The sequence below is a fragment of the Catharus ustulatus genome, chromosome 4 (genome assembly GCF_009819885.2).
Source record: "Catharus ustulatus isolate bCatUst1 chromosome 4, bCatUst1.pri.v2, whole genome shotgun sequence".
Taxonomy (NCBI): domain Eukaryota; kingdom Metazoa; phylum Chordata; class Aves; order Passeriformes; family Turdidae; genus Catharus; species Catharus ustulatus.
Genome location: NC_046224.1, coordinates 20,533,645 through 20,560,390, shown reverse-complemented (window position 1 = coordinate 20,560,390; position 26,746 = coordinate 20,533,645). Strand labels below are relative to the sequence as shown.

Sequence of the window (26,746 nt, the reverse complement as noted above, 5' to 3'; positions counted from 1 at the left end):
GAAAAGGAAATGAGCCTCAACCTGCAAGTAAGAGAGAAAACCCAAAAGACTCTGGAGCAGATGAGGTCCTGGTTGCATGAACTGGGCAAGCACTTACCACAGGAGTGCAGTTCACCTCTCTGGCTATAGCTACTGGCTGTGCAGAGGGCTGTATTTCACCCGGTGTTCATAGCCAGTAGAAGATAACTTGCAGGGTGCCCACCAGCACCTCTTTTGATGTGAGATGAAATGAGCCCCTTTAAAATTATGATCAGCTAATGGTATACTGTACAAATACAAAGCATCTCCAAGAGATGGAGTCCCTTAAATCCAGCTGCAGCCAAAATGTTTCTCCTCTTTGACCGACATTTACTGCTGCACTTCTTGTGCATCGGATCATTCAAGTTTGCAAACTGCTAACACTATCACATGGTATTGACCTGACTGTGCAGAAGTTGTGGAGGCTTTATGATGCTGGATCAATACAATTTTTTTTGGGCCTGTTTAAAATAGCATGTTAAAGTTGTTATTTCTTCCCCATTGCCTTATCCCCAAATCCACATTTTCATCAAACCCCGCTCTAGTCTATTTGAACATGTGCTAACACTGGATAGCAATACACTAAAGCAACAAACATTAATTTTAAGAGTCTTAGTGTGCCTGGGTTAATAAAGTTCTCCTGCCATGGAGTTTGGTCATGAAACATGACACATGTCGTCTGTGCCCCACCCACCACAGATGATCTACCTCTCCTTAAGCATCCTGCAACAGCCATAAGACTGCAGTACAAGAGGCCAGAAAACCTGTGGTGTGTCCCAGCAGCATATTGGGAGAGACCAAGGATGCTGGCAATGTTTCCATTCTCCAGAAAAAACAGGGATTTGCTATTTGAAATGTCCAGATAGCATCATAAATAGGTGCAACAAATCTCATGTTATAGAGGAAAACAGAAGAAACAAACCAAGCCAAAGTCAACAAAATAAGATGGTTGGACCTGAGGGTACAACCTCCTTCCTTATCTACTTTTGGTGATGGATGTTGCTTTGAGGATGTCTGACAAACAAAACAATTAAACACATAGAGCTGGTGTAAATATGCATTCAAACATTTCCAAGCAATGTATGCATCTGTGTGATCTCAGCATGGACAGCCTTGACAGAGAGTAGACGAAGAACTGAAGACCATCAAAAAGGGGTTTAAAAGCGAGGCAAGACAGTTGTTTCCCAGAGACATTAAAAATTGGAAGAATGAAGTGGATAGGAAACAGCAATTTTGGGGGAAATGCCTCATGGGACTGTGGATGCTAAAAGCTTGGGATTGCAGAAGTGTGGGAGGGAGGAGAAAGAGAAGTTACTTTTTGAATGTGAAGAGATGGGGGCAGAGATGAAAGAATTGAGGGAGCACAGGGGATTTAGCAGTAGCAATTACAAAGAAGGATGGGAGGCAGATAATAAGGAGGATGTCAGAACTGGTGATAGACACTCTGGATTATTAATAGAAAAAAAAATCATAAAAAAGCTAGTTAGGTCACTGGGGCAGTGGCAGGCAACATTTTTCAGAGTATTTTGAAGCGGCAGAGTTAGCAGGCTCATTTCCAGAGGCTTCCTCTGGAGAAAATGCAAAGACACGGGCTCCTCCAGGGAGCATATCAAAGCAGCAGTTTCTTTCTGAAAAGCCTGTCTCTCTCCTTCAGTAGGGAGCCAAGCTGCATGACTGAAGTATCTACACGGTACACCTGAAGCAAACACATATCAGAAAAACACCAACTAGAACATGTGAACTGAGATAGTTTGGATAGCAGGTAGTGAAAAAAAAAGAGGAAAACAACAGAAACAAAATACAAGAATTCAGAAAAATTAGTCAGAAAAAAAATCAATTTTTTTTTCATCATTCTGGTGAACATTTGACAGCACTTTCTCATACATTAACTGCAAGTAAGCAAACTAGTTGAATTGTAATTCTGTTGATGCAGAATTGAACACCTTAAATAAACAAAAGATCCCAAAGCCATGGGAATAAAGTTCAATCATGTAACTTATTTATCCATTTTAGTTAAAGAAGTAAAATCTATACCACAATTTTATTTCCATACTAAATGTTCTCTTGAGCAAGTGTTTATCTGTGCTACATCTCACTGCCTGGACAATCCATAAATTAATTCTGAAATTTATTCTTTTAGGTGAAAGAGGAGAATTCTCCAGGAAATGCCTTATAGACTCATAATCATTCAGATTAAAGTGCTCAGTAGTCAAGGTTAACTTAAGTACTTCCTTCAATCCTAGAGCACTCACAATTGATTTTAAAAGGTGTGTTTGTATTAGTGGGTTACACAATCTGAAGTTGCCTTCCCAAGAACATTAATTACGCACATTTAAATTATTTTTCATTCGAATTTCAGTGGAATGCAAAAATAGAAAAAACAAACAACTAAAAAGGTGTCATTCAAAATGTCAACATAAACCATGACTTTTATGACTCTTTGGCTCTTTTCTCCTTGGTCTCTTTCTTTGTGAGTCACTCTTTCTGTCCATGCGTCCCAGACATGCTAAGGATGAGAGAACAAGCACTTCAAGCAAACAAGTTGTTACCCTGAAAGGCTTCCAGATGAAGCAAAGACCTTTCCCAAATCTACACCTCTTCAAATAAAGGATTTGGATAGGATGAGGATTAGCAATGCTATAGATATGGAATTAGGGAACCATGCTTCTTGAAATACTTAACTTGTTACGTTTATGGTGTTTTTTTAAGATACAAGACACTTGGAAATATCATTGCATCCTCGTTATTGCCCACAAACGAACACAGTCCATGCAAGAGGCACTTCAATAAAATTACTACTGGAAAAAAATTCTAAAAGGATGCTTGGAAATGTACCCTAGTGATATTATTGGAAATAAAGAGGTAGCAATTATGGTAAGAGAAAATCCCTGTGCTCAAAATACATGTGCCAGGTGACTATTTCTAAGAAACTCATCCAAACTCCACAAGGAATATTGATGATGATGCTGCTCTTCTGAATACCATTGCAGGGTACAGTAGTTTCACAAATACAAGCCGCACGGACTATAAGCCGCACCCCCGGTGCCTCGACAATGTTGCTGTCTTTGTCAATAGATAAGCCGCACCCCGAATATTAGCCGCACTTTCGTTCGTAGCGAGAATCCGTGTGCAGCTTTCACAAATTGGCCAATTAGTAACAGGATCGCGGCATAGCGGGCTTTACTGGCTCGGGGCGGGGCCAGGAAGGCTCGGCCCGCTCATGGTTGCCGACGAGGCCGGCCGGGTGGTGCTGCAGCCGCCGCCAGGCTCACTGGCCCCCCTCTCCCGTCAGCACCGCCTCGCTGCCGCGTTTACTCGCCCTGCCGGCACTGCAGGCCCCCGCACCGCCGGGCACCCTCACGCTGCTGGCCCCGATTCTGCTGGGCTTCCCCCGCTGCCAGGCAGCCCCACCCGCCCGGCTTCCTGCTTCTGCCATGCTCCCCTGCATTGCTAGCCCCAGTTCTCCCGGGCTCCCCCGCCCTGCTGGCCCGGGCTCTGCCGCCCCCCTGCCCCGCCCTGCTGGCTCAGGCTCAGCCGCCCGCCCCCCACACTGCTGGCCCCGCCTCTGCCAGGCTTTCCCACCTCAGCCGGGGCCGGCCGGGCTCCAGCTTGGCTTGGGGCTGCCGCGGGCTCTCACTTCCGTGTTGGCAGCTTTTAGAATATTGTCCATGTATTAGCCGCCCTCGAATATTAGCCGCACTTCCGGGTTTCCACCAAACTTTTGGTCAAATTGGTGCGGCTTGTATTCGTGAAATTACTGTAATTCTGTCATATTCAAATACTATTAACAGAAAAAGGGCTGACAAAAAATAACTAAAAAGAAAGCTAAGAAAATCACTAAACAAGACTGTAGGAGCTTTCTCTAAGACATCTGCCCTGGTTTTGGCTGGGATAGTTAATTTTCTTTTTAACAGTTGATATAGTGCTGCATTTTGAATATAGTATGAGATGAATGTTGATAATACAACATGTTTTTATTGTCGCTAAGTTGTGCTTACCCTAAGCCAAGATTTTTCAATTTCCCATGCTCTGCCAGTGAGCAGGTGCACAAGAAACTGGGAAGGAGCATGGCCAGGACAGCTGATCTGAACTAGGCAAAGTTATATTCCATATCACAGAACATTATTCCCAATATATAAACTGAGAGGAGTTGGCCAAGAGACAGTAATTGCTGCTCAGGTGTGGTCTGGACATCAGTCAGTGGGTGGTGAGCAATTGTATTATGCATTGTGTGTTTCTTTTGGGGTCCTGCCACCCCCTTTAATTAAAATTTTTGATATTGTCATTATTATAAATGTTGTTAGATTTTATTTTGTTTCACTTATGAAACTGCTCTTATTTCAACCCATCAGTTTTACTTTTCTTTTTTTTTTTTTTTCTCCTCTTCACTGCAATGTGGGGGGCAGGCAGTGATTGAGTGACTGCATGGTACTTCACTGCTGGCTGGGATTAAACCACATCAGGGGCATTAAACCAGGAAAAGCAAAGCCAAGAAATGGTGGTAGACAGGAAACTAGCTCTACTATGCCCAGCAATTCAAAACAGCAGTGTGTGGAAAAGCACAACAAGTAGATGAGATAAGGGTGTATCCAGACAACTGAACTGATGTTCAGAAGTAAGAAACACCATCAGCAATGAGCTTCCTTTACACCAACGTGCAACAGGCTTCTCAAGGTGACAAGTGATGCTGTATAGGAAGCAGTTGCTGCAATTAAAATCTTCCAACATTAAAAGAAGCACATTTCTACTTGAAGTACTACATTTTGAGAAAGATCAGACAGTCTAATTAGGAGTAAATGATTGATTTTGATTTCCTAACAATAACTGTGATGTAAAGGAAATTAAACAAGTAGAGAGGAGTAAATGGAACCTAGATTCTTGTATTAGTGTGTATTATTGTGTCTTAGTGTTGTTTGGCTTGTGAACTTAAGAAGATGAGAAGCTTTGCCTGCAATTTTGTGTTAAGTTCTTTCTCTCAAATGGTTTCACCATTCCCTAATAGAAGTTCAGCTCCTGCAGCAGTCTTCCTTTCTGCAGGAAAATTTATGGGATCTTGCATTTTTTCCCATCTACTTTAATGCAACTGGTAGCTCCTTAATCTTTCTGAGGCCTCAGTCTCTCTAGATTTAGTGATGGTGTGCCGTGGTCATTGCATGAAGTGCAAACACTTTCCACATGCATACATATATATATATATGTACAGGGCATGATCCCACATCCCTGATTTCCTAACAAATCATCAATTTTTGCAGATTTTGTTTTGAAATTATTTTGTTTGTTTGTTTGTTTGTTTGTTTGTTTGTTTTTACCAACAGCCAGCCATTTTCTGGCAAGGTTTCCAAACTGATCCCTTTGTCAGCAGCAGAGAACAGTGGCCAGTCCTGGCACTACACAGGAGTAAAATTGGCATGGTCTTCATCTGCAAACTCAGTTCAGCTGCTGTAGGTACAGCTGAAGCCCACACAGTCTGAAACTTCACACTCAAGCAAAGAATTACTGGAAGTTGGAGAGCTCCCAGGCTGCCAAAGCGAAATGCAAAGCGTCTTGTATCACCATTGAACAGTGGTCACCAGGCCTCCAGCCCTGTCCTCCCTCACTTACAGTTGTTTTTGGCCATGCCCACATTTGCCTACTAGCAGGATAATCCCTCAAAGTCTATTTTCACAACTTAGTTCAGAGAGATGGGCAGCATCTCTCCAAGTTCAGGGCTCAATATCTTTGTCTGATCTACAGGAGAAAATCTATCCCACTGATCTCCCAATGCAGTGGCCCATCCGCATTAAAAATAATGGGAAGGGAATGTCCTTATCTACAGACTTCCAGTAACACCTCACAGAGCTTCCATATAGTGGAAATGAGCTCAATACAATCACAAGGCAGGAACCACTTACAACCCACAGAGCAGTCTGGGGTTTGTTTGGTCAGATCCATGGCCCTTTAATTGGAGAGATGTGAATCTTACTCCTCTTGCTATTATATACTGAATCCCACTGATGTATGTAGATCTTACAAAAACAGAGTCACAGCAGCAGTGACATGAGACACCACATAAGGCCCAGTGCAGACAGGGCAAAGTGTTACAAGAAGACAATGAAATAATGCTCTCTGAGTTTGGAACCCACTTATGTATCTATTGTAGCGATGAGAAAAAGCAAATACCTGCAGTTTTGTCTCTGTTACATAGCACAAACCAGTGGAGCTAATTTGGTTTCCTGTATGAAAAATCCAGAAAAAAACCATTTAGTTCTGTTCTCCAGCTTCACTTGCTGTGATTTAGAACATGGCCATCATACAGATTTGCTGCTGGTTCCAAGAGTAGAGACATCCTCATGGGAGGATCCAGCCTTTCATGCCATACTGGTTATGATGACATTTGAAAGACAATTTGCTTAACACTATTGGTAAAAGAACCAAGGGAACCAGAGTGATGTGCATTTCCTCATAGCTGCTTGTGTTTCAGTTAAGAAATATGATTTGTTTTCCAGTACATGTTATCACTTGCTATGTTTACATTATGTCAAAAATTATAAGGAAACAGAATCAAAATTGTATTAATCCTGTGTAATTAATACTTTAAATGCATGCTATTGTTTGAATAGTTTGAGCAACATAATGCCTGAAGGAGTGCAAACAAGGGACACTGAACATGAAGCTCCGAACAGCACAAGCTGTGGGTCTGGGCCAGAGCGCATTTATATCTTTCCTGAGAAAAAGGGATCATGGTTTTTGACAACAAATACTTTTTTTTTGGACAACACCAGTTCATTGCACTGAGTGGGGATGTGCTGGTTTTGATTGAAGCTTTGCTTGGAAGCTTTCTCATCTTTCATGTTGTCAAAAGTTGATTTAGGACAGCCACTTCAGATGGTCAATGAATCAACAGCCTAATTGGCAGGTGTAGAGCACAAGTTTCTTTCTTGCTCTTCCTCAACAGAACATCTGGAAGCTCATATCATTGTATAAGTAATTAGAGAGTAATTGGGCTAGAGACTGATGCCCTAACCTGCTGTGGTGAGATTAGGCCATACATACCACTGGCACACCACAGCCAGCTTCAGGGACATTCATACTCCTAGATAGGCATCTAGACACCGGACCAACACAGACATGATTTCACAGCTCAGCTTAATAATCCTGCCAGACAGACTTCCACCTACTTCCCCTCCATTCAATATGCACTCAGAAATAACTCCAAAAGGCCTGCAATTCCAGAGCTCCCAAGGAGAGAGAAGTGTTCCATCATCTGTGCTTGGCTGTCAGATGTCTGCTCATTTCTGTGTAAGATACAGAAGGCTGCTGAAAACCATGTCTCCAAATGGTCAGATACAGGCAGGTCAGAGGACCTTGAGCTGAACCCAGGCCACTTGCAGCAAAGATTACTTCCAGTTTATCCAGCTGTGGATAAAAGCCAGAAAAGGCTGGGCAGGAAGGAAAATTATTCTACCTTCCATGAAGGAAAACAGGGTAATTTTTAATCCTCAAGCTGGTTCTGACTTTACTAGGTAATCACCTCCAGCATAGCACTTTGCTCAAAATGGAAAGCTACTGTGCAAAGCTTCTAAACTGCTGCAAGGTGCGCTGTGTGTGGCTGCACTGCTGTCTTAGTCAGCTTTGGCATCCTTTCATCTTCATTACCCATCTGGGGTTACTAATATATGGCAAAGTGGCCAAATGTGGTATTTGCTGTGTTAGTCCTGTGCGTCCTGCTGCCTAAGAAACAAGCGCATCTCCACCACTTGACATGAATGACCTTAAAATCCATAGGTGTTTTTGGTGTATTCCTCCTGGGTAATGTGAGTGAAGCTCTATTTGTGATATTCCTGTGCACTTTGACTCTTGAACCTGCAATCAGTTGAAGACCGTTAGTAAAACTATGTGGGCACAGTGCAGGTAGTAGGGTTTCCCTGTTGCACAAGTGCAGTGTTCAGCAACTTGCTTTGGTAAATCTGATTCAGTGAGTTTCCTTCCAGATTACACAACTCATGGAAATGAATATATTAAAGGATATTTTTATCCCTTTATCTTTGGGGAGATGGTGGCATATGTTAATAAGCGAGGGTAGGTTCCCCATCCTGGGGGAACTCTCGTGTGAAATGTCTTCCCTCCAAAAGCTCTGGAGCGCGACCCAAGTTTGCAGTGTAACCGCGTTCCGGGGGGGCTGTGCCGCGGCACCATCCCGCAGCCCGGAGGCGCGGGGCGGGCTGCCCTGGCCCGGGATCGCCGCCCCAGCGCCGCGGGGAGGAGCGGGCACCGGGGCCCTATAAGGCCAGCCCGCGTGCCGGCTCCGGCACTCGCACAGCGGCTCCCGCGCAGCCCGCTCCCACGCCCGGGACACGCGGCGGGACCTGCACAGCGCACCTGGCCCGGCGGGACCTGCACAGCGCACCTGGCCCGGCGGGGACACCGCGCCTATCCCGGCTGGGGACACCGCGCCTCTCCCGGAGAGGGACCCCGCACCTGGCCCAGCGGGGGACACCGCGCCTATCCCGGCTGGGACACCGCACCTATCCCGGCGGGGACACCGCACCTATCCCGGTGAGGGACACCGCACCTATCCCGGTGAGGGACACCGCACCTATCCCGGTGAGGGACACCGCGCCTATCCCGGCGGGGACACCGCACCTATCCCGGAGGGGACACCGCGCCGCTCCGTGCCTGTCCCGGCAGGGGGACACTGCACTGCTCCGCATCTGTCCCGGCGGAGACACCGCACCGCATCTCAGTGCTGCGCACCTGTCCCACCTGCGGACACCGCATCGCTCTCACCTTTTTGCTTCTGTCTTGCTGGTGTCGCCGCACCTGCCGCAACCCCGGCGGGGGGCACCTCCCCGGGGGCCCGTTCCCATCTGCTTCTTCCTGCTTAAGCACCCTGTACCAGCCCTGCGGAGGAACCAGCAGCAGCCCCTCTGATTCTGGGGAAGATCCTTGGTTCCAAGGGTGAGTTCCTCCGGTAGAATGGCGAGCTTCACCGTGTGGGACTATGTGGTCTTCGCGGCCATGCTGCTCATCTCAGCCATCATTGGCATCTACTACGCCTTCGCGGGAGGCACGCAGAAGACATCAAAGGACTTTCTCATGGCTGGCCGCAGCATGAGTGCCCTCCCGGTGGCACTGTCCCTCACCGCCAGCTTCATGTCAGCCGTCACGGTGCTGGGCACCCCTGCTGAGATCTATCGCTATGGTGCCATCTTCTGCATCTTTGCCATCACCTATGCCCTGGTGGTGGTGTGCAGTGCTGAGATCTTCCTGCCTGTCTTCTACAAGCTGGGCATTACCAGCACCTATGAGGTAAGGTGGAGTGGAAAGAATGCCTCCCCATCTTTTAGGGAGCTGGGGGGCTTCTCACGTCTACTTTCTACATATCTGCCCTCCACCTTCTCTTCCCCCAAATTCCCAGCACTCTGGGCTGTCATATGTCACCACATTCCTGAGAGCCAGCTGCAACTCTCTGTTCACAAGTCTGCCCACACTGTCTCTGCAAACAGGTGATGCTCAACGCTGCTGCCTTAGCTCAGGAACTGTGTGTCATACCAGATTTGTTTCCTCATGCCAGATACTCAGTTCAGTAGGTGGATTAATCCTAGTGCAGCTTGGATGGTGACATGTCATTAATCATTAATCATCACGTAATTAATATATTAAAACCAGAGCACAAAGGCATCTGCTGTAGGAACCAGAGCTATCACATCACGCTCCCTCCAGATTGGTTGCTAAGCTTAGACGCAACCACAGAAGTCCCCCTTTGGCAGAGTATGTATTTGTGCTGTTCCTAGAGATTTTGAAGACACCCCTTGTCACCTGAGGCTGTTTACTGAATGTCTTCTCCATCATGACTACACAAGGAGGTCAGCAAGTGCTCTGTGTCTGTGAAAGTTTTCTTACTTCCACTGAAATAAGGCTGAGCTGGTCATCAGCCCAGCATGTAAGTTAAAGCTGCAGCCATCAGCACAGAGACAGCTGGGGTAGTGGGATAATCACAGGTCAAGTCTGATGGGGTGGGGAAGCATCTGATTCAGAAAGTCCATGCAACATGTTTATCTTCCTGCATGGAGATAGTCCCTAGCTGCAGACTTAGAAGCAAACTGCTCATTTTGCAGAGAACTTTGGGAAAGGAACGTCGGTGCAGGTGAAAGTCCTTGACTAGCTGCTTTGGTCTTTAGCACTTTATTACACTGAACAGAGGCATTGCAGCACTGGAGGCTGAAAACAAGATTTTTGTGGGTAGATTTAGATAAGAATTCACCAACAGAAATCTCTGGTGTCTTCCAGTGTATTTTAATCTACTAATCTTTGGACTGTCATGATGATACTTAAGTAGGGCACTTTTAAAAAAAGGCATATGATCATTACTGGAAACTCACTGATTATCTTGCTTGTTGAATCAGTAATGCACCTATAAAAGATATATCTTCTGTTTGTGAACAGAGTTCAGATTTTTAACAACTTTTGTGTCCAGGGGTTCAAGTCTGCTCCCTTGTGTGGACATGCTCACAGATCACGTTTTAAATGCTCAGTTCGTGAGTGAGCCCTTTGAGGTGCTTCAGTGTCAATTGAACAAATTTGTCAGGGAAATAAGATTTATTTTGTACAACCACACACCAAGAGGGTTTTTAGGACAGACGGTGGTAAGAAATCTGCTCTACAGCATGACAGACTCCTTTAGAGGTTGTGATGTTCCAGGCTTGATAGAAAAGTGAGGGTTCCTGTTTCACAAAAGGCTAAATTTTGACTTAGCAGTACATAACCAAGCTGCCTTGGGCAGTGCAGAAGGTGAGGTTAACATGGGGAGAAGTTCCTGAGCACTGAAAATCTTCTGCCCTCTCTTGCAACAGTTCAGATGGTCACACATAATGCCACACTTTCCAAACTGTTTTCTTTTTCTTTCTGATTTCACAAAACTAATGGGTTCTACTTTTTGGCTACTAAAAGGTTGAAACTTTTTAGACTTTCCTGTGCAGTCAAGAGTTGGACTTGATGATTCTTTTGTGTCTTTTTCGCTTTCAACTCAGCATATTTAGAGATTCTGTGATAATATGTCCTAGTCTTTTCTGTAGACTCCCTTGTATTGACTGACTTATGTCTACTTCACTTGTTTGTGTGTTGTTACCCAGTGGTGAGGTCTGTAAAGAAATACCAAGCCAAGTTGAAAGAGATATCAAATAAGGGGACACTAGAAGTTTTGGCCATTCACGAAAATGTAAAAACTGTGTTCTGGTCTTTCTGTATTGCTCATCACTTCATTCTAGTCCTATCAATAATACTAAATTTCAATATAAACATTTATTTTTTCTTCTTTTTTGCAGTATTTAGAACTTCGATTTAATAAATATCTACGCCTCTGTGGAACGGTCCTTTTCATCATACAAACGGCAAGTAAACTTCAAAGCTGTTCTGCGATCCTCAGGGCCACTGAAATTATTTGGTTGAGTGTAACTGGCTGTTTCCTCTGAGCAGCTGATGAGGTTACCACAGTGCCTGGGTGGCTGGGAGCAGGAGGAACAAAGCTCTTTCTGCTCCACAGCCATGAGGTGGGGAGCAGGTGCTGGGCTCCCTTGGTCTCTTGGGTCTCTGTGGGCAGTGCTGAATACCCAGAGCAGTCACTTGACATCAGCACCGTGCCAAGAGTCGAGCCACCCTTCACTACAGGATAGCAGTGTGAAGAGCAGTCATTCTCTTGTCTGCTGAAGAAACCCACAATGAGTCCAAAGTGTAAACATGTGGCAATTATCTACAGTGGCAGTTTTCATCCTCTGGTGTGTGCCTTCTCAGAATCTGACTAATTTTCAAGGGTCAGTGAGAGGTGACAAAACAGGCTGTCAGGAGCTGTCATTTACTTACTGCACAAGGGTTTGCACCACCACCACTGGAAATCCTTAGGCATCTGCAAACTGAGAAAATTACTGCTCTGGGGAATGTTAAACTAAAGCAATCTCTGAAACTACTGTTGGTACAGTTTTCTGTATCTGGCCCTTTCGAAGAGTCAGTATGTTAGTGAACGTATGTCAAATGCACCAGAACAAAAAGATGTTCTTTTCACAATTTTGAAGTGGACTTTTGGGTTAATTCAAACTAAGAATGACTGTGCAATCAAAGGCTTTTTAAGTTACATGCTTGGTTTTTGTCCATTTTTGTATTTTTTAAGGCACACCAGAAGTTACAGGGCAATCACACTTGCACCAGTAAGATAGTTCCCAATGCAGTGCTCATCACTTATTTAAGCAGTGCTGCTTAGCTGGTTTTTACAGATACACAAGCTTGTGGAAAAAGTAGAGTGCTGGCATGTGTGAAACCTGACACTGTTTCACCAGCATATATGGTGATAACACATTTGCGTAAGTTGGAAGAGCTAAGCATAATCTTTGCTTGCAAAGACCAGAGCAATAATTCTATGCAACTTAAATATGTGCTCAAGGAAATTAACCAAAGATCTGTATGTGGTGTTCTCTGCCAAGCCCTTACAGTTTAACCTGAATAAATTGAATACTAGTGAGGAAAGAAAACCTGCCAAGATTTTAATAATATAATTTTAACTCTTCTGTGAATATTAATACTTAAAAGAAGGTAAAGAAAAGGATATATAATAATACAACCAAAAAAACCCTACTGAAGAAGCAGAAAGATTGTATGACTCCTATTTAAATTCACACAAAAATGTGATCATAGTTGTGTCAAATCTTAATTTCTGATGGTTCAGAGCTTCTGGCGCTTATTCACTGTGTATGAGAAAGCCACAAGTTCTCATGCTGAAACCCTTGAATTAACAGGCTTGAAGAGGCACGAGTTTGACTGATGGACTATTAGAAGCAAAAATAATTCACTTGATGATTGCATCCAAAGCATTGCAGTCAATAGCTAAATATTCTGATAGAAACCAGTAATGAGTGCCCTATGTACTGGAACCAATACTATTTAACGCCTTCATTAATGACATAGATAGTGAGAATGAGGTCACCCTCAGCAAGTTTGTGCATGACACCATGCTCAGTGGTGCACCTGATCCGCTAAAGGAAAAGGACACCATCCAGAAGGACTTTGACAGACTTGAGAAATGACATCAAAAAGTTCAACAAACCTATGTGCAAGGTCCTGCACATGGATTGGGGCAATCACAAGTATCAGTATAGACTGAAGGATGAACTGATTGGGAGCAGCCTTGAAGGAGAGAACTTGGAGATACTGGTGGATGAAAAATTTGACATGAGTCAGAAAGTCTGGTCACAGCCCAGAAAGCCAATTCTATCCTTCACCAAAAGAAGCATGGTCTGCAGGTTAAGGGAGGCCATTCTCCCTGTCTATTCTACTCTTGTGTGACCCCACCTGAACTACTGCATCTAGCTGTGGGGTCCCCAGAACAAGAAAGATGTGGACCTCTTGGAGAGGGTCCAGAGGATGACCACAAAAATCATTTCAGGGTGGAACACCTCTCCTGTGAAGAAAGGCTGAGAAAGTTGGGGTTAATTGTTAAACTTTGAGAAGAGAAGGCTGTGAGGAGACCTTATTGCAACCTTTCAAAGGCGGATTATGAGAAAGGTGGAGAGAGACTTTTTAACCAAGGTCTGTAGTAACAGGACAAGGGATAATAGTTTTAAACTGAAGGAAGATAGATTTTGAGTGAATATAAAGAAGAATGTATTTGCAACAAGGATAGTGGGATACTGGACCAGGTAGCCTGCAGAAGAAGTGCAATGGCCTATCCCTGGAAGTGTTCAAAGTCAGGCTGGATGGGGCTCTGAGCCCCAGTTTGATCTAGTGGAATGTGTGCCTGTCCATGTCAGGGGTGTTGGACTAGATGTTCTTTAAAGGATCATTCTCACACAAACCATTCTATGATTTTGTGTTTCAGCAGCACATGCTAGCAGTCACTGTATGGACAGCAAGTCAAACATTGATTTGGCTAGACAGGTGTCAGGAGCTGTCTGGGAAGTGATGTAGGTAGTTCTGAGGAGATACTCACCAGGGGTTAGTCACTGGCAGCTTTCTTGTCATACAAGCTGTATATGAACATCTAGAGAGGACTCATGGCACTGAGAGAAGCAAGCACACACAGGGGCAGGGAGTAGCACACAGGTAGGAATATTTCCCCAATGCCCCCCCTATCCTTTCTGGCATGTGCTTGTAGCAGGTGTGCAGCAGAGGGTCAGGGCCATTAGGTTGGGCTGGGAGATGCAGCTTCTCCATACTAATTTCCTGTACAGCTAGAGAACTGCTCGCTCCTGTTACCTCTTGGCTCTGTCCCCAGCATAGCCGCTGGCCATGTTGTAGAGCTCTACCTCAGGGACTGGCTTTGATCTGCTCAAAAGCCATGACAAGTAATTCAGTGGTTAGCAATCCTGCTCTCCTTTGCCACCTGTGCCTAGGATGGACACTTGCAGGAAGGGCAGAAGCTGGCTGAATCCTGGATGACATCTAATTCTGCTGTTTTTCCATGCCCACATCCCATCCCTGTAAATCAGAAAGTCAGAAGAGTCCAGCCATGGAAAGCTGATGCACGTCAGCTCATGACCTATTGGTGATCCAGGTGCTTTGAATCAAGACCATTGACCTTCACAGAACTCATCAGCACATTGGAAGCTGTATTCTCTTTACCCATGTCACAGCTGAACTTGTGGCAGTAATAACTGATAAAAAGCAAACAGGATTTAAAGCCATATACAAAGAAATTGAGGATGTCAGTGTAGGAATCCCATTGTGCCTACAAAGGTAGATGGAGTAGCTCTTCGATTTGTTTGTGCCTTTACTGTGGTTGAAAATACAGTCACGTATGGCTTCGTTTTATAGGCTGAAGGTTACAATTCCTTATAACGCTATTCATAATGACTAATATCATATTTTGTGTTCTTACTCACATGAATTAAAGCTGTGTTCTGAAAAGCATATTGATCTCAAGACTGAGAAAATGATAGTAATAGATTTCTTGACAGACCGTGTGTAAACCTCATTAACTTCCTTTTGCTCTCATTTCCTTTGCAGTTTTAAAGGAATAGAGTAAGTTAACTATAAAAGCCAGGAGAAGATGAAGATAGATTTTATATTTAAGAGTCCCTGGTATTTTTTTAAGAACACTAAGCTGTGAGACTGCAGAGCTTAATAGCCTTAGACATTTGTCTTCTAATTGGAATTATTTGTCAACAGTTATGAATTTAGGAAATGTAGAGTACATAGATGACTGAAAAGAAATCATCTCAGAAAGATATGACCTTTCCAGGAATTAACATTTATTTTGATCTTTCTTTCATTTTTTTTTTTTTTCCCTGCTCTAGACTTTATACACTGGTATTGTCATTTATGCTCCAGCTTTAGCACTAAATCAAGGTAAGATGAGTACACTGCTACTGTTCCTCTCCTGGTATAACTTCTGCATACACTATTGGTACGGTGGGTTGTTTTTTTTTTTGTAGTGCAACACCTAAAAATATAGCTCAGGGCTTGACTGTGAAGTCTTTTAGTGGGAACACTGTAATCCTAGTCCCTTAATCCCTGCCTGTAAGGAATTACAGAAGAGATTTATGGAAATACTGGCTCTCATTTAGTCTACCTCTTATCTGTCGATAAGGTTTATTCAGAAAGGTTGAGAAGACTTAAGTAAATTTTGAAGGCAATGCAGGCACTAAAGACAAATTTAATTCCTCCAGTTAAGTGCTATTCCTCAAGACGAGAGCAAAGCAAAAGTTCTGTAAATATGATTTTGGGCTGCCTGGAACTGCTTAATGTGGTCTCTCCTTTTTCCAGGAAAACCAAACCAACAGCAAAGAGATTGTTAACTTAAAATATTTATTGTGATATTTACAAAGTTAAATATTTCCATTTACTATTTCACAATGACTCTTTGATTTGAAAATGAACTACATTCATTTCTAAAAGGGCAAAAGCTTTTCTATGGAGCCAAATTAAACTTTTAATCTGAGATCATTAATTTGTTCATTTGGCAAGAAAAGGGAATAACAAAATGCAAATAAAAAATGAATCATTTTAGCTAGAATCAAGTCACAGTTTTTTTTCTGCTTATTGGATGTTTTTTTTGACCTGTCTGTTGAACAAAAAGGAAGAAAAATCCTGACACTCTCTGTACTAGTTCGCTCCGGTGTATAAGTCCCGCAGGTTTTGTGTCTTTGATATCTATATTTGCCTTGCAAATACATGCTAAACCAAGCTATGATTTAGCTGGCTCCTAATTAGAATAACTCATGTTTTTCACTAGTTTTGTTTTAGTGTTTTCATTAGCCTGAGCTCTCTGTGAGGGAGCTGCCAGTGGCCTGCCTGGCAGCAGGTGAGCATGCCAAGCTGGGGCAGTGATAGCTTGTATGCCAGCCACAGCACAGTGTGGTGTAGCAGAAACATGTGATACTTAAGAGAAGGAAGAATAAAAGAAAGGCTCTTATTCTGATGCATTTCTTCCCAACAATGCTTGAACAACCTTTTCTCTGTGGAGAACCCCCATGCTGTTTACTTCCTTAAATCCCTGCCTAAGGGCTCAGTAGCAACTACACAGGTGTTTCAAGGAAGGACATGTGTTTTAAAACCTTCCTGAGTTGGGACACATTGGATGTGTTGTTTGGCAGCCTTCACATTAAAGGCAAATAGCTTCCTGGATCCTGAAATAAATCTCAACTCTTTAGCAGTTTCCAAATCTGTAACAACTGTTTCAGTTTTAGAGCTGGTTAGGGTGAATCCCATGATTTAGACACACTAATCTTTTCATTGCCATTTATGCCTCATACTTTTGCATTTATTTCTAGCTTTTCCCAGTAATTGACCTTCAGTGTTTTGTCCCCAGTGCCTCATTCACACTGGTGCTATTTCCCTCTCTTCCAGTCACAGGCTTTGACTTGTGGGGCGCAGTGGTGGCGACTGGCGTGGTCTGCACATTCTACTGCACACTGGTACGTGGGCCCTTCAGCTGAGAGAAATCTGTTCCTTTCACCACTCACATCAAATATGGGATTTATTAAAATGTAGTCTAATAATCAGGTTACCCCATGGAATTACATTTCGCAGGTGTAGCCACAGGACCATATTCAACCTCTCTAAATGCATAGGCAGCCACTATGCAACTGAAATCTTTTTTGTTATGATACACTCAAACTTCTGCTGTTGCTGAAAAAATAGCAAAAAAGGTAGATTTCCCTTTCCCTAGAAATCCTCCTGTGATTTTTCTTCTGATCTAGTATGGTTTTGCTGTGCAATTTGTCACACACCTCAGTGCAACTGTAAGAGTCTTGTGTGTTATTGAATAGAGCCACTGAAAATAGTATGCCACATGAACAGATTGGTCTTTAATTTAGTGTTAATTGCCCAAGTGTCTAGAAATGATGAAACGGAACCTCAGTGACAAATTTATTTGCATATGGTGGATTAAATAATGTTTATTTTTATTCAGATGAATGGTATACCTTCTGGAGTTAGTGGTACTGCATGTAAGTAAGATAGGAGCTGTCTGAAAATTTATCTTTTGATACAAACTTCTGAAACAGATTATGTGGTGAAGGAAATACTGGATTAAACTATGTATGTGTATGGCCAAAGTAAATTCCCATGCACTTCAAAAAAGGGCCAGGATGTCCTGAATAGCTTCCAGAATACAATTCCTAAATACATCAGTACAGAATTAATTCCACTAAAGATGAAGATGAAATTCATCTATTACCCATAAATAGAGATGGCAATGTTTCTGTTAGTTGAATGTGAGTGCAAAGCAGGAGTGCTGATGCCTTGCTGTACCCGATACATGCTGTTCCTCTTGCAGGGTGGTCTGAAGGCAGTGGTGTGGACAGATGTTTTCCAGGTTGGAATCATGGTTGCTGGATTTTCATCTGTGATTATACGAGCTGTGGTGGTTCAGGAGGGAATTGGACGCATTGTAAATGATTCCTACCATGGAGGAAGATTAAACTTCTGGGAGTGAGTTTGTACTTGCAGAGGATGTACCTCTCTATTCCTACAAACAGAGCTTGTGTGACTAACTGTGAAATTAAACTGCTACTGAAGGAGGAGGAAGGCAGAAGTTGTGACCCAGTTTCTGTATATTTTTAAACAAGCTTACCTAGTTTGAGGGATATTTTTAAAGTTTCACACCATGCAAAATCCTGGAAAGAGAAAAACCTTTTTACTTTGTCAAGTAGGTGTTTTAAGGATACATTTGGGATTCCACTGAAAGAGAATGGTGAATAGGAGAGCACATTTGTTTTTATAATTACAATTTGCAAGCATCTCATTTGGCATTTCAGTGACTGGGCCAAAACAAATGGGAAAATAATAGTTTTTACCTAATCTGGAAAAGGGAAATGTTTTTCTTTTCCTTGAAAGAAAAAAAAAAAGTAGTTTAAATAGTATTTAACCCTCCGTTATTGTAAGTAATCGTAGCCTTAAAATATCACTTTACAAGTTCAAGAATATTTAGTCTGACAATGTTGAATCAAAGACTATTTCAAGTGAAAATTTGTTATACCTTTGATGAATACAAGATTCTTCTGAGAATCTTCACCAGTGCTGTTAGTGAAAGTTTAGTATGACACATATTGTGATTTGTCCTTTGTCTATCAGTTCACAGTTTTAATCAGGTTGTCCTGTAAAATTCTTCACCAAATTCTTCAGTAAGTAATTAGTCTGTGGGTATCTTTTTCTTCTTATGAACAGTAATTTATTTCAGTCTATTTGGCTCATTTGCAGTGGTTGTACTGCATTGATTCTTCTTCCAATCACAGAGTTCACAGATGGAGAAAGAAAAGGAATAAAGGATATAATAGGTGAAATTACTACAACATTCACCAAGATAAATATAATTTATGGCTATATTAAAGTTTGATTTTAAAGAAATAATTGTTCATGGCCACCTAAAATCTGCTATTTACTTAGAGTTAAACCAGCAAAATGTTTTATAGAGGCTCTGTCTACACAAGCTGGGATTGTAAACACACCTTTATACTGGTGTTAGACTGATGTCCCTCTAGATAAGCAGGCCCATTACACTTTTTACTGCAGCATCATTTCATCACAACCATCACAGGCATGATACAACTTTACATAAGACTGTAGTTTATAGGCAAATAAAGCTCTCCAGCTTCACCTTTGGACAGTTCAGAGTTTTTCATTGGCTCAGGATACCAGCTCTGAGTTTTAAAATTTGCTTTCTGTGACTTCATGTAAAGTTAGAGTAACTTAATGTTCAAAATCTGGCCAAATTAAGGAAGTTTGTATTAGAACAAGCATGGAGAGATTATTTCTTCTTAGCATTAAGGTCTTTACATACTAAGAAGACTTTCATATTCTGAATTTGTTTTCTCTCTTTCCTCTCATCATAGCTTTGATCCCAATCCTTTGCAAAGGCACACCTTCTGGACGATTGTTATAGGTGGGACTTTCACGTGGACTGGAATATACGGGGTTAACCAGTCTCAAGTCCAGAGATACATTGCATGCAAAAGCAGATTCCATGCAAAATTGTAAGTCTGTTTGCAGTGACTGTCTGAATTTAGCATGGTGTTCTTTGTAAGAGAGATTTTCTTGAAAGGAATGTGGGGGTATTTTGTCTGTATAAATTACATTTATAAAGGCTAGCAAATTTTGCCTTCTGTTTTGTGGACCAGATAGAAGAAATTTGGCACAATAAGTACTGGTATATTATATAAAAGTACATGTGATTGCTGTAACACTGAACTTTCTGCCTGAATGTTTCACTGTGCTAGTATTCTCATATAGAAATAGCTGCATTAAGTTTATGTGCAATCTAAAGACTAAATACTGTAGTACTTAGGCTGAAGTCATACCAAGACAGTAAGCTGGATTTCTTGTCTACTGAACCTAAATGATTGTGTGGGCATTTTGCATAAGTAAAGACTAAAAAAATTTCCATGGCAATGGATATAGGTGTGAGGAAATCCAGAAATAACTCATTCAGTGATAAAATTGCTGATTAATCATGTATTTTGTGTTCATAATAATCATGACTTTTTTTAAGGAATGAAATGTGGAAACTGGCAGAGGGTTATGTTTTTCTTGAATGTAAACATTTCTGAGGAGCCTTTACTCTAGAATGGAGTATATTTACTAGCTCTATTATCTTATCTTTGTATTTAGTATCATTCCATTAATTCACAGCTCAGGGTTTAAGAATTACTAGTGATCTCATGAATTTCATTTATAGAAGAAATACAGAGGCACACATCATATCTATAGTTCCTGTACATTCTATCATTCTATGGTACAGTGACACACAAAGGAGAAACTTTATGAAGGCTTTCACTCCATAAAGTTAGCAAAATACCCACAAAATCATGCACCATTTACAGCTGAAATATTTTCTTTATATCAGTAAAAAAATAAGTCTGCTTTTCAGCCATTTGTGCTTCAGACAGGAATGAGCTGATGCTCTTTATCTCCAGCATTCCCTGCCACATCACCAGCCTCCCAGATGGCTTTGGCACGTGGCTGGGTTCTAGGTTCTCAGCACTGCAGAGGCAGGAGGCACATCCCACATCTCCCTGGAATCCTGTGTGTAGAGCAATTGTGCCAGATTTGTGTGCCAGTCAGGCTGTTCTTCCCAGCACCTGCTCCACTTAGGGCTGTGCCCCTCTCTTACACCCTCCCTGCCCTCTCTGAGAGCAGAGACATCTCCAGAGTGTCTCAGAAGCAGAGTGTGACCAAAGGGAATCTGACACCATGACAGCCTCAGGGTAGGTTTTCTGAGCTGTTGCAGCAGCTGTGGCCAGGGCTGGAAGCTATCTGGTTCTGTAGGGGTTGGATGGAATTTAGGCTCTCGTATTAATGGTTGCAGAGGCTTAATCAGTAGAGTCCTGTCCTGCTGGCATGGGTGGCTGGAATCTGTGGCATGTTGCTTGTGCCTCACTTGTGCAAGATATTTTCTCTGCATGGAGAAATCATTTTGCATAATAGTTGCAGCTTGTCACAACTATAAACACTGCTATTCTGTGGTGACTATCCAGTTCATATTCCAATGTAATTAAACACATTTGGCAGGTAATGTTGTTGGTCTGTACCTCTTATTGTTATTTAATCTGCACACAGAAGTGCAAAATGTCATCAGGTTTTTTTACCTCTGTGCCATTTACTGTAAGGCTTTTAAGAGACAGCACAGTAACATATCAGAGCTCAGAAAATAATTCCTTCACAGATCCCAACTTGCAGGTTTTTGGGAAGGCCTTTAACAGTAGCACAAGAGCAGGAATTTTCTCAGGCTTTGGGAAAGGTTTTCACCCCATTCAAGAGGCACCAGTAGGTAGGGGCACATTCTATCATCTTCTAACAATGACTAGGCAAATTGAACATAATTGAATAATGTCTTACCTGAATGATAAGAGGCACTCAGAGCAGGAGAGCTACACTGTCAGAAAAATATGGGCTATTAACAAATTCTTCTCTACTTTCAAGGTCATCAACTGGCATATTTCAGTGCTAAATTCTTAGAGCCAGACTGAAACAAAACAATTGAAAATAATCTTTCTGCCGTCAAAATGCCTACTTCACCCAAACTCCACCCCATGTTACTCACACAGAATTAATGGAAACACCTCCCTCCAACAGTGCTGCAATTATTATTCTTCAGTGCTTAGTCATAGGGTGTACCATGAGCTGGGATGTAAATTAGAAGGAAAAAAGACAGCTCGCTGTCAAACACTGACACAGTTTAGAAACAAGAATTGCTTAACAACAAGACAAACAATTTATTTTGCTTGTATGTGTTTCTCCTGACTTTCTAGTCTTCACTACAGGCTCTAGGCTAATTCTTCTGTTACATCTGTTCAAACAAGTTGGATTGATTTTGCTCCTTGATTAGGTTTCGTGCTAAATCAGTTTCTGGGTGTTGTATATCAACAGAGATTATGCCAGTGCAGGAACAGCTTCAGCTAAGTGGATCCAAGCAATATGTAAGCATCTATGAGAGGAGGACTGCTTCATTTCTGCTAAATTAGTTTAGAGAGAAATTTAAAGTGCTGTTGGTTCTGTGTTTAGATAATCCCTAATTGCAAATACAAGGCAAAAATGCAGAGCTTCCGCTACTATGCATAAATCAGCTTTTTTAAAATATAGATCTTTTCTAAGAGTTTGCATTGTGCTTGCCAATAACTTTTCTTTTGTATAAACTTGATAGTTCAATTAGTTTATCTACACTATGCCTTTCTGAAAATGCCCATTTCAATGTCTAACAAAGCTTATAAAGTCAGGTTTACTTCTTCGTTCTTCCTGCTGGTCCTCTGCAGAAATACAAAGGCTGTTTCCCCCTACTTTCTTGGGAACTGAAAGCGCTAAAAGGCCTCCTGAAGCATTGCAAGCGTGGATATGTTTGCATAGAAACCAAATGTCCTTCCAGAGGAGGTCATACCAATTGGCACATGTCCAGGGCATGTGATCTGTCAGGAAGTTAAATCACTGTCAGTGATGCACAGATAACCAGGAGGCACCTGCTGGAAAGGAACGCTGTTTTTCAAGGCCTTGCTCCCAGTGGGTATGTTTGCTTGAAATGACCACTGTAGGCAAAAAGAACTTTGTGACCCTGGAGATACCAAGAGATTTGTGACTGAGGAGACATCAAGAGCTTAGAAACATTTGAGAAAACCAGAGATTTAGATGGAAAGCAAAACCTCTTACTGAGCAAGAAGAACAGTGTGTTTTTCACTGCCAGTAGAAGCTGCCTGTTGTGTGCCAAGGACAGCATTATTGCCTGATGAAAACACATTTCTGGTCTCACCATTATCTGAAACTGAAGCATCAGGACATGGGGAGGTGATGGAGTTTTTGGATGATACCAGACTCCAAACTGTTTAGTTACTAAAGGGGAAGCCCTGGGCTTGTTGAGAATCCCTGCTCTGTGGCAGTGGCAGCCAGAGGCAGCTCCAGATGAGGTCCCAGGCTCCAGTTTCTCATTGCTGCTTCCCACAGACAGTCTCAGGAGGAATGGGAGATTTGTAGCTTTACAAGGACAACTCCAGCATTGTGTAAGCACGATTTTACAACTCCAGAGAAAAAGGAGTGCTGGTGCTAACTATAAGGTACTCCACTCTTGGATCTGGGGCACCCTGCCTTACAAATCTGCTTGGGGTTTGTCAAGGGGTGTGACATGGGGACAGAACATAACTCTGGCCTGCTGCTTACAATGCACAACTCACACACAGGATGAAATGTGGCAATTACTGTATTGCTCCCATCATCTCCATTGTCAGGGGACAAGTACCCATACTGTGACACCAAAGCCAGAAGTATCATCTGTACCTTTAGAAATGTGATCTCACTCCAGGTGAGGTGCTGGGACTCATGTGGTGACTCCTCCCAGTCACTGACTGGGGGTCTCCTCGGTGCAGGCGTGGGTGCTTCCTTGCTTGGCAGGGTCTTTTGTGAGATGTTGAGTTCTAACATGGTATTTCCATGTGTGTTGGTGCAGGTCCCTCTACATCAACCTGGTGGGACTCTGGTTGATCCTGGTCTGTGCCACATTGTGTGGGCTGGCCCTCTACTCCATCTACAAAGACTGTGACCCATGGATGAACAACCAGGTGTCGGCACTTGACCAGGTAGGGCTCCACGTTTCGGGGAAGGTGGTGGAAGGGTATCCTTCCTCTGCAGCCATGATAACCAGACACAGGCAGTTCAAGAGTCATGGGGGTGGAAATAGAGACATGCTGGAATGCTGTGTCAGGCTGAGACCACAGTGTGAGGGAATAACCTGGGGAAAGCAGCAGATCCATCTTTGGCACTGTTCAGTCCCTGCATTCCCCAGCTGTCCTGGAGCTGCAAGTCCCTCAGCGCTTGGTAAGGTGGGCAGCAGGCAGAGATGCAATGTGAAGAGCACTCAGTCCACCCACCTCTGCAAATATGTGGGGTTTTCACCCAAAATGGGTTCAGGAGTGCCAATTGCATGAAACTGATTTGAAGAGAAGTGAGGGGAAGAGAGCAGCAGTGCCCTTGTGAGTGACTGTGGGTCCTGATGAGCTGCTTTGTGTCATCCAACCTCTGGGCTGACAAAGGCAAAATCCTTTTCAGATACAAAACATACTTGTGCCCAAAGCACACACCTGGAGGAAGGCTATCAGCAGGCAGTTCTTTGTTAGTGATGGTGAATCCTTCATCCTTTGGAGGAGAGATGGGCAATCAAACTGTGCTGCAGAGAAACCACCCTCACCACTGATGATGACCTCTCCCTAAAAAGACCTGGAATAGCAGATGTACCTGAGGAGCAAGAGTTCTGGCAGCCCATAGACTTGCCAGAGTCAGGGCCAAGGAAATCAAATAAGTTTTATTTGTATTTTTAAGCCTAAGATAATCACAAGCTCTAGTCCAATGGATAATAATAGTCCAATGGATAATAGTCCAATGGGCAGTAGCTGGAAAGCCAGGAGAAGAGCACGTACAATGGAGCACCTGAGGCAGGATCACTTGGTCTTTTAAGGGCAGCATAAAATAAGAGCCAAGGCGGAAACTGGAAGGAAATTAAGTTGTTCCTATCAGTGAAATTAATTTGGTAGAAACTGAAAGCAAGATACTAAAAATACCAGCTTGTCTGTGAAAAGAAAAAAGATTAATAGGAAGAAAATCTTCAAATTCCTCTCTTTCCAGCACTCAGATCTTGCAAATGCCAAAAAATGGCATAGTTTCCAATAAAGAAATTGATCGCAATGCCAATTGAGATCAGGTACCAATATCTGAGCTTACTGGACTATATATAAACCCCTTTTTATGGAGTTAATAGCAGAAAAAGCATCTGTGGCACCCAGCTCCCCCAAGGGAGTGGTGTGCAGTACAGATTACCTGCTGCCCAGCCCTTGCTTCCTCTGCAATTGTCGCTGGAAGCCAAGGTCCTGATGGCATGGCACCCCAGCTAGGTGCTCTCAACAGATTCTCTGTAGCTCTAGTGACATCTTAGGGTTGATTTTCTCTGTAAAAAAATCAATAAATAGAGCAAGATAGGGAATTAAAAATTAGAACAGCTGGACAGAATGGCAGTGAGAAGGCTATAAAAAAACAATACAGTGATAAAATTAAAAATTAGGGCAAGATGGTAATACTTCTTAATCTGAATTTTTCAGCTAATGCCATACCTAGTGCTGGACATCCTGCGTGATTTTCCAGGGGTGCCAGGGCTTTTTGTGGCCAGTGCCTACAGTGGGACATTAAGGTAATTTAATGGTCTGGGAACTACTACCTATTTCCCCCCTTTTTTTCTTGGAGCTAAATTTGCATTTATACTATATATTTTGTACTTTTTTATTTGTCTAGCTAATTTCTGTTCTTTAAAAAAATCTGTATGACCTCTTGATGATGCAGCTTGAAAGTCCATGGATTTCCAGTATTTGGGTCCAAGGACTCAAAGCTGTTTGGAGTTCCCTACTAACAATACAAGGAAACAGCCAGCCACATGTCATGTAAAACACTAACAAATCCTTCTCTATGCTTTTAAAGCCCCTCTGCTATAGGGATTTTTGAATATTATAGGTGGGTGGTTGCACTAAGTAGCTATGATTGAGGAAATTTCCTATTGCTCATCTTTAATTTTCCAGTTTCAAACCTGCATAACTTCAAAGCCATCTACCTTTACTTACCCCTGATCTTTAGAGACTTCTTTTCCAGAGATCATGGGCTTGAAATTGTCTTGAAAGAATCCCCTGAACAATCATTATGTATTTGTACCGTAGGAGACAGATTGATACCCTTTGATCCCACACTGGGGAGTGTTTTGTTCAGGAATATCTTTAAGAAACATTGTCCCTCTCAATGAAGGCTCTGAGCAATAGCAAGCAGACAGAAATTAAGAAACTTACTAATGTGACACCAGAATAATTTATTTTATTCTGAATACTTGTAGCTAGATAAATAGAGGGAACAGCCAAAATATTTGTTTCACATGCTGAAGAAAGGTTGGTGGCTTGCAAAAGCAAGGTACACACAGACAAAGGATCACCTTGTCTGTGCCACAGGAGTGCTGGCTTCTCTGATCCCTCAGGGAACCTACAGTGGTTTGGTTTGGACTAGATGCCTAATTCTTAGGTGACCATAATTAGATTATCTGAATCTTCCTCTGAGAGTGCATTAAAAGTAAACAGTGATATGGGAATTTTACCTACCGAGGTATATACACTGTAGAATATATGATATATCATATATACCAGTAGTGTTTACAGCCTAGATATATGTAATAGATATTTCTATTCAGTTCTCCAGGCCCAGCCCAACTTTTCATCAATATGTGCCTTGTCTTCACCAAGGATAATTACTTAAAACAATTTTTCTAAGCTGTTAACTGCATTCTGGATTAAGTTATTTAAACCTATGCAGCACTTACATTAGTCTTCTGCCACTGTTCTAGACAGTGGTAGCTTCTCTGTGCCAGTAGCCTACTTGTGGTCTATGATTTCAGCTTTTGAGATATAAAAAATTGTGTAAATCTTGCCTTCTGTAGTACTGTGTCCTCCAGCATCAATGCTCTGGCTGCTGTGACTGTTGAAGACCTCATTAAGCCCTACTTCAAATCTCTCTCTGAAAGGAAGCTGTCATGGATTTCCATGGGGATGAGTATGTCTGGAAAACATCTTTTCTGCTTTTGCTTTACAAAGTGAAGGTTTGATTCAGATCTTGTGTATGATGGTGTATGTCAGGAGTAAGAAATTCACACGAGTGGGACTATGTTGCTGCAACATTTGGGGGAGACAAGATCAGCTGTGTAGGTTTTATACAAGTGGGAGACAAGTGAGTTTAAGGAAAACAGGAAACCATCTTGTTTGGT

At 42.5% G+C, this 26,746-nt stretch overlaps 1 protein-coding gene across 1 annotated transcript in view; it reads left to right on the top strand.

The window, feature by feature from the left end:
- Positions 1-8,961: 8,961 nt before the first annotated feature.
- The window catches only part of SLC5A8 (solute carrier family 5 member 8), a 28,082-nt gene continuing 10,297 nt past the window's right edge, over positions 8,962-26,746 (top strand). The window contains exons 1-9 of the mRNA XM_033056815.1: positions 8,962-9,306; positions 11,322-11,387; positions 15,279-15,330; positions 16,831-16,898; positions 17,762-17,916; positions 19,317-19,457; positions 23,411-23,540; positions 25,053-25,141; positions 26,423-26,535. Of these exons, the coding sequence (XP_032912706.1) occupies positions 8,974-9,306; positions 11,322-11,387; positions 15,279-15,330; positions 16,831-16,898; positions 17,762-17,916; positions 19,317-19,457; positions 23,411-23,540; positions 25,053-25,141; positions 26,423-26,535 (1,147 nt within the window). The 5' untranslated portion in view covers positions 8,962-8,973. The remainder of the gene's footprint in view (positions 9,307-11,321; positions 11,388-15,278; positions 15,331-16,830; positions 16,899-17,761; positions 17,917-19,316; positions 19,458-23,410; positions 23,541-25,052; positions 25,142-26,422; positions 26,536-26,746) is intronic.